The 15,965-nt window shown below is 41.7% G+C and overlaps 1 protein-coding gene across 2 annotated transcripts in view; it reads left to right on the plus strand.

Moving 5' to 3' along the window:
- The first annotated feature begins 348 nt into the window (after positions 1 to 348).
- Positions 349 to 15,965, plus strand: part of LOC132575862 (latent-transforming growth factor beta-binding protein 1-like) — a 368,464-nt gene continuing 352,847 nt past the window's right edge. For both annotated transcript variants that reach the window (XM_060244552.1, XM_060244558.1), the window contains exon 1: positions 349 to 617. In XM_060244552.1, coding sequence (XP_060100535.1) covers positions 395 to 617 — 223 coding nt within the window. In that variant the 5' untranslated portion in view covers positions 349 to 394. The remainder of the gene's footprint in view (positions 618 to 15,965) is intronic.

Consider the following 15,965-nt stretch of genomic DNA (forward strand, 5'->3'; position numbering starts at 1 on the left):
ATAGTGACTTAGTAAGTGTAGAAACAGGAAAAGTATGCAGGAGGGGAGGACGCAAGAGTTTATTCACCCCTAGGTGAACAGCCAGTCGCTTTACATTACATCTGCTTGTCAGGGTTGACTATTTAAGCTGTCATGCCCTTGGTATTGCTCTTTGACTGTGAATAAAATGCAGCATTGTGATTACTAATCCCACTCCAGTGACTTGACTTTAAATGTGGTTTTGGAGTGGATCCCGGAGTCCTCCTGTTTGCTAAGCTTCCTACTCCTGTTTCAGAGACACCACTGGATATTGAGGAGAGAGCACTGAAGACTGCCCTCTTCCATTTGGAACTTCTGCTTTTTAAAAAAAATCTTGAAAACAAAAGCAAACAAACAAAGCATTTGAAGGAAATCAATGGCTACCAAAGTGATCTGTTTGTTTTTCTTTTTCTCTTTGCCTTTGCTTCCAGTGGGAAATCACACCGGACGTATCAAGGTGGTCTTTACACCCAGCATCTGTAAGGTGACTTGTAAAAAAGGAACCTGTCAAAACAGCTGTGAGAAAGGAAACACTACCACACTGATCAGTGAAAATGGGCATGCTGCTGACACCTTGACAGCACCCAACTTCCGAGTAGGTAAGTCTTGTGGATCTTTGCTTTCTCTTGTTAATGCTTTTTGGGGTCAATTTGTTCATGCATATTCTGAATTGCATAGCTCTTTGTGGATCTTGTGGATCTTTGCTTTCTCTTGTTAATGCTTTTTGGGGTCAATTTGTTCATGCATATTCTGAATTGCATAGCTCTTTCCTGAAGGGTCTGTTAGTAAGCATTATATGTTATTGAGCATCCCCTTGACTGCTCTTGATATTTCTCCTGAAGTATAAAAGAGAATAATAGTACTTTAAAATTTGTAGTTGAAGTTGTATGGAGACTGTATGTTAAGACACTTAGTAGTTTTTCATGGAAACCCACAAATTGGATGGAAAAATACGGCATGATGAAGGAAAAATAATGTTCTTTCAGTTTGTGGTTTACATTTTTATAAGCGAATGTGATACCTAGTTAGATGAAATTTTCTTGAAAGGCATTGTGTGGAAATTGCTTGACTTTGCATTCCTGGGAGTGAAATGGGTGCCAGCTTGAAACTCTTGCTTTGAGACTGCTGTGAGTGCAACAGATTTATTATGTGTCAAGTGTTCAAACAGGATACTGAACACTTAGAAATGAGATTTTAAAAGGAAGGTAAAGTACAATTATTGTCCCTAGTGATCGCTTTTATGTGCTTTCCAAATAGAAATGTGAAAGGTGGTATTCTTTGGTATTCTACTTGCAATGGTGTACATCTTTTATGTTAAATATGACAAAAATGGGGTTTCAAAGTTTCTTTAAAGATACTGTATGAAAAATGCCATTTTCTTCCCTGCAAATTACCGTATTTTTCCGCTCCATAAGACGCACCTGAACATAAGACGCACCTAGTTTTTAGAGCCGTTTGTGTGAATTTAGAGGCATTTGTGTGAATTTTTTGCAGTATTCGCTCCTTAAGATGCACACACTTTTCCCTCCACTTTTTTGGGGGGGGAAAGTGAGTCTTATGGTGCAAAAAATACTGTAACTGGCCAAGTAGAAATTGATTTACTTAAAAGCAAATGCAGTAGATTTCAGTGCAAATTTATTGTATCGAGATTTGCAGTGTAGCAGGTAGAGCAGTACAGATTATCACCATGTAGCTATTTTGATCTGCAAAACAGTCACCAGAAATGTGTTCTTGCTGCCTTTTCTATCATAGTAATTCTTGAAATAATTCTTTTCCTGCAAATGAGTACTTAAAATAGTACAGTCATTCCAAGTACAAACAGAATATTCGGTGTGGGGGGAAGAGGGGCGAGACACACAGCATCCTAGTGGTTCTTCTGGTGGTTCCCAGCAGAGTTCGTACCAAACCAGACGCCGTAAAAAGAATTCCTTGAGAGAATAAAAGTACTACGTAATACCGCAGTTTAGAGATACAGTGGTGTTTTTGTCACATTGGTAGATGTGCCTCGTGTGTTGAATAGCAGTGATAGGCAATGGATACAGACCTCCTGAATATGGACATTGCAGGTGTTTGGTGTTCTGATTGTCAGTATTGATAATCCACAAAAGACAATGTCTGAAAGTGCCCTTGGATTGCGTGATTTATAGGCTGTGGTGCAGTTCCACATATCAACACCTAAACAAAGTTTCTGCACATTAAAAAAAAAAAAAACTTGCTATGAGGAAATTATCCTAAATTTCAATAAAGTACACAGCAATACTTGAGGAACTGAAGAATAAGGGGATATTTATGAATGAATATTGTTAGAGAGTCATGTGAAATATATACTTAACACGGCTGTGTAAACTATAATATGTTCCCCCTCAAAGGCAGTGAACTTGACTTTGAAATGCAGAAAAAAGCCCTAAACTGTGTGTTACTTACAGCTGTGCTGCTCACCATTCTCAACACTATTAATTGAACACACTGAACAGAATATAGCCCATTAATATATTGCACATTTCCCCCTGACCGCTCATGTAGGTGTTTCAGAAATAGAATTTCCAAATAATGATATAAAGCCCACTTTAAAAAAGTGATTGGCAATAACGTTTTATATATGGAGACATGTGGCATGTGTACAAGTTATTAATCAATGTACAGTTAAAATTGGACAGGCATTATAAGGATTCACCATTAAAAAGAGGATAACAAAAAGTGAATGGATCTGTGAGTGCTAGGTCTGCACCAGGTCTGGTTTGCCTGCATTTCACACTCCATATATATACATGGACAGTACAGTGGTGATGGTATATTAGGCTATATACTTTCTGCTGTCTAGGGGTCAATATATTGTACATGATGAGTGCCAAGCTGTACAGGTAATAGTCTGTGGTTCAGAACACTAGATAGTCCTTGACCTCTGTCAGTAGCTCTTAGGAAATTTCCGCAAATGTGCTACAAATCCCTGTGCGAGCGCGCCTGGTGTATCCCCGTCACCTGGATCCCCAGGGCCTCAAACCACGACTGACCTAATAAGCTACACAGGAGTGAACAGCAGCAGTTCATCAAGAGGTGCTGACTGAACCTACTACTCCTGCTGCCACCCCCACCCTCTCATCACTTCTCCCTACTCTCTCTCTCCTCAGCAGCTAATATGCTTTCTGTCTTCTACAGGTGTCTTTAAACACAATCAGCAAGTTATAGGTACCCAATAGGCTTTCCTGCTCATGAGATTCCTTGGAAGTCATTTGAGAACCCTTGATCAATGTGTGTGATTTGCCATGGTGTGGAGGCATAAGTGTTAATGCTTTCATCTCCTCAGTGCGGAATGGGTGAGGTGAGGAAGAATGGGCAGTGGCAGCAAGGGGTAAGATGAAGGGATGGGTAGCACAACCTACATCCTCAATCGTCCTTAATCATAGAGCTGGTTCCAGGGCCAAGTAGATTGGAGCAGATGCAGTGTTCATTAGATATTTTAATTGGAACATTTTAATTGAACTATATTTTAGTAATTTTACTAATTTAATCATAATTGTTGCACAATTTTACTGTAAATTTTGGAGGGTTAATTTGGGACAAACAAAAGAGCAGGCTTTATCAGATGGATGAAGTGATTGTTTAAGCCAGCAGCCCATGTTTTAGGACAGTCAGGTTGTGGAGCCTTATTTACTGGGTTGCAAGCCCCTCTTGAGGCACCCTATTTTACTGTGTCTTGAAACCACCTGCTATTGGGGAGGATAGATAGAAAGGAGCAGTGAGGTGGTGCTGAAAGGTCACTCAGTTGATTTTTTTCTAGCACAGGAAAGTCAAGAGGCCCCCCCTCCCTCAACTTTCCCTTCCCTTTTCTGTCTTCCTTGTCATTCGGCGCAGCCTGGCCAGTCCTTCCCCCACACACATAAGAACATAAGAGAAGCCATGTTGGATCAGGCTAATGGCCCATCCAGTCCAACACTCTGTGCCACACAGAGGCAAAAAAACTCCAGGTGCCATCAGGAGGTCCATCAGTGGGGCCAGGACACTAGAAGCCCTCCCACTGTGCCCCTCCAAGCACCAAGAATACAGAGCATCACTGCCCCAGACAGAGAGTTCCAACAATAGCCACTGATGGACCTCTGCTCCATATGTTAATCTGATCCCCTTTTGAAACTGTCTATGCTTGCAGCTGCTGCTGCCTCCACCTCCTGTAGCAGTGAATTCCATGTGTTAATCACACTTTGGGTGAAGAAATACTTCCTTTTATCAGTTCCAACCCGACTGCTCAACAATTTCATTAAATGTCCACGAATTCTCATATTATGAAAAGGGAGAAAAGTACTTCTTTCTCTACCTTCTCTATCCCATGCATAATCTTGTAAACCTCTGTCATGTCACCCCTCAGTTGACATTTCTCCAAGCTAAAGAGCCCCAAGTGTTTTAACCTTTCTTCATAAGGAAAGTGTTCGAACCCTTTAATCATTCTAGTTGCCCTTTTCTGCACTTTTTCCAGTGCTATAATATCTTTTTTGCGGTGTGGTGAGCAAAATTGTACGCAGTATTTCAAATGAAGCAGCACCATCGATTTATACAGGGGCATTATGCTACTGGCTGATTTGTTTTCAATTCCCTTCCTAATAATTCCCAGCTTGGCATTGGCCTTTTTTATTGCAATTGCACACTGTCTTGACATTTTCACAGTGTTATCTACTATGACCCCAAGATCTCTCTCTTGGTCAGTCTCTGCCAGTTCACACCGATCACTTGTATTTATAGCTAGGATTTCTGGCCCCAGTGTGCATTACTTTGTACTTGGTCACATTGAACCTCATTTGCCACACTGATGTCCACTCTCCCAGCCTCAACAGATCCCTTTGGAGTGCCTCACGATCCTCTCTGGTTCTCACCACCCTGAACAATTTAGTACCATCCACAAACTTAGCCACTTTGCTGCTTACTCCCAACTCCAAATCATTAATGAACAAGTTAAAAAGCATCGAACCCAATACTGAGCCCTTTGGTACCCCACTGCTTACAACCCTCCACTGCAAAAACTGCCCATTTATACTCACTCTCTGTTTCCTATTAATTAACCAGTTTTTGATCCAAAAGAGGACCTGTCCTTTTACCCCATGACTCTTGAGCTTACTAAGGAGCCTTTGATGAGGAACTTTATCAAAAGCTTTCTGGATGTCAAGGTAAACAACATCTGTTGGGTCCCCTTTGTCCACATGTTTGTTCACCCCCTCAAAGAACTCTAGCAGGCTAGTGAGACAGAACCCATGCTGAGTCTTCCTCAATAACTTTTGTTCATCAATGTGCCTACTAATTCTCTCTTTAATCACAGTTTCCACCAACTTCCCTGGTATTGAAGTCAGACTAACTTGCCTGTAATTTCCCGGATCTCCTCTGGAATCCTTTTTAAAATATGGGGATGACATTTGCTACCTTCCAGTCCTCAAGAACGGAGGCAGATTTCAATGAAAGATTACATATTTTTGTCAGGAGATCCACAAGTTCACCTTTGAGTTCTTTCAGTACTCTTGGATGTATGCCATCCGGGCCCAGTGACTTATCAGTTTTTAATTTGTCTATCTGTCGTAGGATCTCTTGTCTCGTCACCTCAATCGGACTCAGATCTTTCAATACCCCTCCCAAAAACAGTGGTTCTGGAGTTCACATCTTCCACAGTGAAGACAGAGGCAAAAAATGCATTCAGCTTCTCAGCCATTTCCCAGTCATCCTTCAGTAATCCTTTTACCCTTTGGTCATCCAAGAACCCCACTGCCTCCCTGGCTGGTTTCCTGCTTCTAATATATTTGAAGAAATTTTTGTTGATCTTGATGGTGTTTGCAATATGCTCCTCATAGTCCCGTTTTGCCTGCCTGATCACAGATTCGCATTTAATTCAATTTAATCGAATTTAATTTTCGATTTATACCCTGCCCTATTCCGCAAGCACGCTCTGGGTGGCTTACAACATTAAAAAACTTTACATAACATTAAACAAACTACAGCCAAACTTAATAATATCACAATTACAGAATTACCAGAAACCATGATCCACATAATTGGCAACAAGTCATAAGCTACATATAGACTGGTTTGATTTGCCACAGCCTGTGTTCCCTTTTATTAACCTTACTTGGACTAGCTTTCTACTGCTTAAAGGGATCCTTCTTAACTTTTACAACTTCCATTACTTTGTTTCTTAACCATGCAGGCTTTTAAAAATACCTATTTATGCCTTTCCTGACTTGTGGTATATATTTTATCTGAGCTTCTAGGATTGTAGTTTCAAATAGCTTCCAAGCTTCCCCATGGGTTTTGACCCTATTTACCTTTCCTTTCAGTTTCCTCTTCTCATGCCTCCTCATCTCAGAGAATTTACCCCTTTAAAAGTTAAAAGTGGTTGTGTTGGTCTTTTTTGGCAACTCCCTATTTATGCAAATGGTGAAATCAACAACATTATGATCACTGCTCCCAAGCAGTTGACCTTCTAGTGTTCTACACATTTTTGTGAAGCAGAGGTGCACTCTCCATGGGGCAGGGCCACAATTACTGTGAAGGCACATGACTCTGTCACAAGGTTGCAGCTCAGTATTTTCTGTGCTGCTGCTAGGAGCAGAAGATGGGCCTTGACACTGGAATGTTTGAAGATTACCAATCTAAGTAAAGGGGTATATAAGCTGCAAGTGTAGAGGAGCATTTTTTTCCTAATAAAACGAGGGCAAAATGTTAGCAATTGGATGAAGTGACCATAGATTTTTCACAGATCTGCTATAGGTATAGACCAAAATTGTATACTTCCTATATTAATTGCTTTGGTGTTGTCACAAATATCATTATGTACTCTACTTAGCCCATGGAAGAATGACAGAAAATAATTTGTTTAAAAAGTGGATGTAAGGAAGCCAACACATTTTTAGACTGTAGCTTTCATATGTGGGAGAAGGATCCAGAAGCAGATTACTGCACTAAAGTGGTTCTTTACCAAAACTTGTCTTTAAAATTTCAGTGTTAGATAAGAAAGAAGGAAAATGAGCACCAGATTATTTCCCCAGGAAACTGGATATCAAAGCATGCCATTTAGTCCTTGATTTGTATTTCTTCCATTTTGCCTGTAACAAAACATTTATGTTTATTCTTTTCCATGTTTTTATGGAATCCCACAGGGTTCAATGGCCAATATGAAAGGTGTGATAACTGAGGAATGGTTTGGTTACTGCTGATATGTCAGTATGTCAATCGAGCATATATTCTAAATAGGTAGTGTGTGTGTGTGTGGGGGGGGAGTACAATGACCCAAAAGGGATGTTGTGCCAGGGAAAGCAGATTAAGGGGATGCATAAAGTCAGACAGAACAGTTTGTAGAAATGGAACAAGGCTTTAACAACCTTTTGGCAACTTGTCCCAAACACTTGGTGTTTAGTTTTCGTTGAGTGCATTCATACTACACTAAATAATCTGTTTTGCAACTGGATTTTATGCCATTCTTACACAGTAAAAACTCAGTTGCAAAACAGATTATTTAGTGTAGTGTGAACACATGCTCTGTGACATAATTGTTTCTTTGTTCATCCTGCCTCTCTTTTGCACTAGGTGCATGACATGTTTCACCTACTACAGATAATTTGTTACCCTTTTAAAATATAAAGCATAGTAAATGAAATAAAACAAATTTTACTTCAATATACTTTAGTGAAGTTCATAAGTATCATTTTAAAAATGCCTTCCTCTGCATAGTGACCTTAATATTTCTTAGTGGTCTCCCATCCAAATTCTGAACAGGGCCAAACCTGTTTATCTTCTAAGATCTGATGTTTGGGCTAGCCTGAGCTATCCAGGTCAGCAGTATTTTAGAATACTTATTTACTTAATTAATTGTTAATTTGTTCAAAATAATGTCAATGTTATGCCATTCAGCAGTGGGAAGATAGTTCAAATGTAGCTTGCTATCCTCCTTCAGGTAAAAGTAAGTAAGACATTAAGGAATGTATTTCACATGCTAAGGGTGAGTACAGATGATAATTTTCCTACAGATCTGACATGATGTGTGGTGCCATTTACCTTGGATAAAGGACATAGTAGTAGTAGTTCTTTATTCACGGTCATCCGACCAGCTTAATACAAACAAAAACAAAATCATAAAAACAAACCCATCACCTCTTACACAAAATTCCTGACTCCTACTATTACACATATTGTTAAAACTCATAACCAAGATTTACATTCTCAATTTTCCTCCTTTCCAACTGAGCAGCATAACAGAAACGGGCAATCTTAGATGAAACGACCGAAAGAGCGTCAGACAGGAGGAAGGCAATTTGCTCATCCTCCTGCCTGCCTGCCAAGGACCCAAGAATCGGAGAGATTAATCTTGCCCTCAAGTCATTGTAATTAGGGCAGTGCAAAATGATGTGGAGAGTTGTTTCAACCTCATTGCAATTGCAGGGGCACAGTCTTTCCAGATATGGGTACCCAGCGTAACGTCCCAAAAGCACCGAAGAGAAAAGTGCATTGAGTCGTGCTTTTGAGAAAGCTATCCGATATTTTGGGATAGTGATGTTGAAAAGGTACCTGGCTGGGGACAGTACCTCGGCTTGCTTCCCTAAGAAAATGTGTGCAGAAAGACTAGCTCTAGCAGATCTCAGTTCAAGCTCCACCAACCTCAGGCGCAGAAGTTCTTTCGCATCCCTCAGTTCCATCATTACTAGGGACTCAGGGGAGAGATCACAGAGTCTAAAATGATCTAAACACCTTTTCTCCCAAGTTCCCACAAAAGAATCGAAAAAAATCAGATGGGGAAGGCCACCTGGCTTTGAGAGAACCTTCAAAAAGTAACAAAGGGTGTTTAACCACATAGACGTCTCGATGCTTGGGACACCAGATTCCAACCTGATGGCAGTGTTTGGCACACAACTGGGAACAAACAGAAGCTTGCGCAGGAGTTTAGTTTGTACAATCTCCAGCGGCTTGGTGGTTAAATAAGGGGCAATTTCAGCGCCATAGAGCAACTGGACCCTGGTCTTTGCAGTATGCAACCTTAATGCTGCAGGCAAGAATTTGGCCCCTTTGGAGGTATAAAAACAGTAGATGGCATCAGCTGTTCTTTGCGCAGACTGTGCAACATAGTTCTTATGTGCCAAACGCTTACCCTGATAATGAAAAATCACCCCCAAGTATTTAATGATTTTTACTTGCTCAATGGGTTTACCATTTAGAAACCAGCAATGAGCCTTGAAACGTTTGACGAAAACTAAAACCTTGGTTTTATCTAGATTGATTTCCAGCTTTTCCTGCAGACTGGTCTGGGTTAGATGGCGAAGGGCCCTTCGCATACCAATCTGCGTCCTGGATAGTATAAGCACGTCGTCAGCATACGCCAGAACTGGAATATGCCGATCGGCGAGCTTAGGAGGATGTAAAGCCAAATCATTAAAGGAGGTTAGAAGTGAATTTATGTACAAATTGAAAAGCAAGGGGGCGAGCACACAACCCTGTCTGACACTCTTGTTCACTAAAATTGGTTGGGTTAAATGGCCTTGAGATGAGCATCTTATCCTGATGCCCGAGTTACTATAAAGGCTAACCATTAGCAACAACAGCCGTCTGTCAATAGACGAAGCTGCAAGCTTGTCCCATAACCTGGATCTGGGTATCAGATCAAAGGCAGCCTTAAAGTCGACAAAGGCTGCAAATAGTCTGGAGCCCTTTGTGGCCAAATATTTATCAACTAGAAATTGCAGCACCAAAGTCTGATCAAGGTGGGATCTTCCAGGGCAGAAGGCAGCCTGAACATCGGCAATAATGCCTTGAGAATCCATCCAGGCCGTAAGTTTGTCCCTCAGATGTAAGGCATACAGTTTGCTAATGGCACTTAGCAAACTAATTGGCCTATAGTTCGAGGGGAGATCATGACCCCCTCTTTTGTAAATGGGCACAATAATCGCCCAGCCCCAATCGGCTGGCATGTTTGCTGTCTCATCGATATATGAGAAAAGGGAAGCCAACGTTGGAGCCCACCAATCCTGATGCTCTTTGAGTAGATCAGACCTAATGTAATCCCCCCCAGGGGCTTTCCCGCTTTTCACCCTCCCTAAAAGGGAGTTCACTTCCTCGCAGGTGACAGGATCCCAGGACGGAATGTCCTCTGTTAGCAACTTCGCTCGTAGGGTGGGGCAAGAGGGCTCTTCAGAGGCATATATCCTCTGAAAGTGTTCCACCCACTCTGCAGCAGTAATATGATTTGAAGCTCCTGAGGGGAAAACTTTCAATAGTGGGTTAATTGTATGCCAAAAAAGCGATGAATTGTTTGATTTTGCTGCATTAATCAGGGCCTCCCAGTTTCTCTTAATAAAAGTTTCTTTCTTATGTTGGGTAAGTTCCTTGAATTGTTTTTTTAGGACTTTTAACTGCATATAGTGAGCCATCAATTGAGATTCCCTTGCCAGAATCAGGCCAGCTGTAACCTGCCTCTTTAAGGACCTGCATTCTGAATCATACCACTCGTAAGATCGCCTTTTCAGAACTGTGTTATTATGCGTATAATAGGAGAGGGTAGGTTTTAGGGCAGCAGTTATATCATTATAATGCGAAACAATGTCGCCATCCTTCTCCATTATCATTTTCCTGAGGCCCATCACCTGTTCACACCCCAAGAGACTCCTGATTTTAGTACTGACTCTGCTGGACCATTTTACACAGCCAGTCACAGGGCTTAAGTGGTCGGAAGGGTGATGGATCACTCTAGACTTAAACGGCAAGGCAATTGAGACTTTGAGTGACAGCGGGAGGTGGTCACTCTCAGATCTACTAATAACCCTAAAATCCAGCACTTCTGTAAGCATAGCTCTGGAGGTAGCAACATAGTCTAGTAAAGAGGGCTTGATTCCCTTCCAGTAGGAGCAGACAGCAGGGTGATCCTCCGGCCAGGAGCCATTTAAGATTAACAAATCATACTTAATACAACATTTAGCCAATAAAAAGCCCTGCTGATTACACCTGTGATCGTTGGAGAGCCGCTTACACAGGGGGGAAGGATCAGAGAAAGGGGGGGGGGAACGAACCAAATTCTGCACCAGTTGCAGCTTCCGGATCCAAGTCAAGGGCAGCTCCATGTAGAAGGCATTACAGTAGTCTATTCTCAAGGTGACCGTTGCATTATTATTATTATTAAATTTTATTTGTATCCCGCCCTCCCCGCCTAGGCAGGCTCAGGGCGGCTGAATGAATTACTGTAGCCAAGTTGCTGCGTTCCAGGTATGGAGCCAACTGTCTTATTTGCCTAAGATCATATACTATATGATATGATAGATTCTAGCATGAAAAGTCTGTAATGGTCCTTATGAGGTTATTTCTATTAAATCATATAGTAGATTAGACTGATAAGACAGGATAAAAACATTAAGAAAGTATGAGAATACTGTAGAATACAGACAATCGGCTGTAATAGGCAGCTATACTGGACCTTTAAACGATCATGCTATATTATGTTGTGTGCGTGTATTTCTTTATGAAATACTCCCATGTTGATATGCTAATTTATTGTGTTATATATTTGTTAAACTATCCCATGCATTCTTTTTACACACATGTACTTTGATTAAGAAATATCCTTAGTATCTGTAGAACTGCCCATATATTGTGTATTTTGGTAATTAAAACTGAGCATACTTAATATATGTTCTTCCCTTTTCCTTATTTCCCTATTTTTTCCTTCTGTATCCCCGTTAAAATTCAAAAGAAAAAAGTCCAAGACAAGTTTGATTTGCATAATCCAAGCACAAGAAAGATTTTGACAAATAACTGGTGAAAACATATCCTTTGTCATGGTTGAACTTCTCTAAGAAGGCTAAAGGGATTTGTAAAGTGTATGTTTAACTTACAACTGAGGACAAGCATAATAAATCAGGCTATATCTGCTCTGTTAGTTCTATATTCCTATGTTATTTGGGTACTTCAGAGCTTTACTTTTGCAACTTTTATATTTACAGATTTTCCCTATTACTCTGAAGACTATTCTGAAACTGGTAATTTAATAGTTTTCACTTTTTGTTCGCTTTCGTAGCACATATACTATTACATGTTTTTTCTTGCTGATTCATTCATGAAGAGAACAGTCCTAAGCAAGTCTACTCAGAAGTATATCCCATTCTTGGGGCATATTAACAGGTCATTTAGATTTCTGGTAAGTTACAGACAAAGCAGTCCTCTTGAATAAACTCATAAATATAACAGTGTTTCAGTAATAAAGTCCGTACATAAAGGCAGTGCATTCATTTAAAAAATCCTCCAAGTAGATACATGTATTTAGGATTTAAGCTATGTTTTGGAATAAAACAGAGAACATGTACCAAAAGCATATGCACAATATGCCGATATGAGGGGATACATACAAACAGCCCTTCCCAGAACCATAGTTTACTCACCACATAAGGTAATAGTATGCTCAATTGGAATTCCGCTTGGTTTCTGTATTTCTAAATTACATGCACAAACATACACTATAATATACAAGCTTAACACAAGCAGTTCTTACCATATTATATAATATGGTATATTATATTATTCTTATTATAATATATAATGCACAAACATACACTATAATATACAAGCTTAACACAAGCAGTTCTTACCAATATTATCTAGCCATGCAATCTATTCATATACAATATACCATTGCAAAAAAATACATACAAACAATCCTTCCCAATGAAAACTTTGCTCACACAAATGTATTATGTAGCTATACTGATTATTAAAACTCTGTTATATTTGTGAGTTTATTCAAGAGGACTGCTTTGTCTGTTACTTACCAGTAAATGCTATTGTACTTTATTAGTGCTTTGTGATCACAGTTTGTTTTCATTGGTTTTTATTTTATTTTTATTTTATTTTACCAAATTTATATCCCACCCTCCCCTAAAGAGCTCAGGGCGGCTCAAAACAGTTAAAACAACATAAAATTTAAAACAAGATATACGATAAAATCATTTCCATACATTTTACAATCATTACGTTCAAGATGTGCATTGATATTCTGATCATTCCAATGTTTTTAGTTTCGGTTCTTACAGTTCAGTGAGATTGCCGGTGTTGTGGAATAACAACTACCTCCCCTTAACTATTGAAAGCAAGTTTAAACAATTTGGTCTTACAGGCCGTGCAGAACTGTGACAAGTCCCGCAGAGCCCTTATGTTTTTGGGGAGGGCATTCCACAGAGCGGGGGCTATTACCGAGAACGCTCTGTCTCTGGTGATGGATAATTGGACTTCTTTTGGTCCGGTGATCTTAAGAAGATTTGGGGATTTTTCTGGGGTACATATGGGGAAAGGCGATCCTGAAGGTCCCAGGCCGCATAGGCCTTTAAAGGTTATAACCAGCACCTTGAAACAAAACTGGAATGCCACAGGCAGCCAGTGCAGTGTTTCCAGCACAGGTTGAATGTGCTCCTGTATAGGTAGCTCCATTAACAACCTGGCTGACATGTTTTGCACCAGTTGTAGCCTCTGAATTTGAGTCAGGGGCAGCCTCATGTAGAGGGCATTACAGTAGTCTATTCTTGAGGTTACCGTTGCATGGATCACTGTTGCTAAGTCATTGCGCTCCAGGTACAGAACCAACTGCTTTATCCGCCTAAGATGGTAAAATGCGGATTTGGCAGTGGCTGCTATCTGGGTCTCCATTGTCAGCGAAGGCTCCAGGAGCACCCATAAGCTCTTGACCTTAGAAGCTCTTGACCTAAGCTCTTGACCTTAGAAGCTGGCACTATTGGCATCCCATCAAAGGCTGGCAAAGAGATCTCTCTACCCAGGCCACAGTGACTCAGGCACAGGACCTCTGTCTTTGCTGGATTCAATTTCAGTAATTCTGCCTGAGCCATTTCACTATGGCTTGCAATGCCGGGTCCAGATCTTCCAGGCGCAGCTGGACTAGCCCCCCTCAATAGATAGAGCTGGGTATCATCTGCATACTGTAAGCCAAAATGCCCTCAAAAGAGGTTGGGGAATTGACAGGTGGGCAACTTTGGCTCAAAAGGACCTAGAATCTATATTTACAGGATTCAACTTCCAGAAATTCTTGCTAAATTTACAGAGGACCCTAATTAAGTAAAACAATTATGATTTTATTACAGAAAAATATAGAACACACATACTCTCGGCTTGGCTTTGCGAACGAAGATTTAAGAAGGGTGCAATAGTCCACGTCTGCTGCAGGCTCGCTGGTGGCTGACAAGACCAATGCGGGACAGGCAGGTCCGGCCACAGTGGCTGCAGGGAAAAGTCTGATTTAGGGTTGGTGCTGTAGCAGTGCGATTCTTCCTCAATCTCCTTTTGTCCTCAAGACCAGCTATGCGTGCGTTCTCAAAAGAAGAAACAGCCTGGTGGATGGTGTGCCTCCATGCTTTGCGATCTGAGGCTAGGTCAGACCACTGGTGATGGTTGATGCGACAGGTGCCAAGGGATTTCTTCAAGGAGTCCTTGTACCTCTTCTTTGGTGCCCCTCTATTTCAATGGCCGGTGGAGAGTTCGCCATACAGGGCAATCTTGGGAAGGTGGTGGTTTTCCATCCTAGAAATATGCCCTGCCCAGCGCAGCTGCGTCTTCAACAGCAGTGCCTCGATGCTGGTAACCTCCGCCCGCTTGAGAACTTCAGTGTTGGTCACAAAGTCACTCCAGTGGATGTTGAGGATGGTGCGAAGGCAGCGCTGATGAAAGCGCTCAAGGAGTCGCAGGTGATGACGGTATAAAACCCACGATTCGGAGCCGTAGATGAGGGTTGTCATCACAACCGCTTTGTAAACATTGATCTTTGTGCTTTTTTTCAGGTGCTTGTTGCTCCACACTCTTTTGTGCAGTCGGCCAAAGGCACGGTTTGCCTTTGCCAGCCTGTTGTCGATCTCCTTGTCGATCTTAGCATCTGAGGAGATGATGCACCCCAGGTAGCTGAACTGCTGGACTGTCTTCAGAACTGATTCACCCACAGTGATGCAGGGAGGGTGATAATCTTCCTGGGGTGCAGGCTGGTGGAGAACTTCTGTCTTCTTCAGACTAACTTCTAGGCCGAATAGCTTGGCAGCCTCTGCAAAGCAGGACGTCATATGCTGCAGAGCTGATACCGAGTGGGAGACGAGTGCAGCATCATCAGCAAACAGTAGCTCTCGGATGAGTTTTTCCATTGTCTTGGAGTGGGCCTTTAGTCGCCTCAGGTTGAACAGGCTGCCATCGGTGCGATAGCGGATGTAGACACCATCGTCATCATCTAGATCTACTGCGGCTTTTTGAAGCATCATGCTAAAGAAGATCGTAAAGAGAGTTGGCGCGAGAACGCAGCCTTGCTTTACACCTGTGCCTATTGGGAAGGTCTCCGAGAGGTCGTTGCAGTGTCTGACTTGGCCTCGTTGGTCTTCGTGTAGCTGGATGATCATGCTGAGGAACCTTGGGGGACATCCTAAACGTTCCAAGATTTGCCACAGGCCTTTCCTGCTAACGGTATCGAAAGCTTTGGTAAGGTCGACAAAAGTCACATACAGAGCCTTGTTTTGTTCCCTGCATTTCTCTTGGAGCTGCCTGAGAACAAATACCATGTCGGTAGTGCTTCTGTTAGCTCTGAAGCCGCACTGGCTCTCTGGGAGGAGTTCTTCTGCAATGGCGGGCACCAGTCTGTTCAGGAGTATTCTGGCAAGGATTTTGCCTGCGATGGAGAGCAGGGTTATCCCCCGGTAGCTGGAGCAGTCTGACTTTTCCCCTTTGTTCTTGTATAGGGTGATGATGATTGCATCGCGAAAGTCCTGTGGTAATTTGCCTTGTTCCCAGCAGGTGACAAGTACTTTGTGAAGTGAGCTATGTAGTACTGTGCCCCCATGCTTCCAGATCTCTGGTGGAATTCCATCAACTCCTGCTGCCTTGCCACTTTTCAGTTGCTTGATGGCTTTAACAGTCTCTTCTAGAGTGGGGATCTCATCCAACTCTGTTTTCACTGGTTGAAG

This window comes from Heteronotia binoei, chromosome 1, assembly GCF_032191835.1.
Source record: "Heteronotia binoei isolate CCM8104 ecotype False Entrance Well chromosome 1, APGP_CSIRO_Hbin_v1, whole genome shotgun sequence".
Taxonomy (NCBI): Eukaryota; Metazoa; Chordata; class Lepidosauria; order Squamata; family Gekkonidae; genus Heteronotia; species Heteronotia binoei.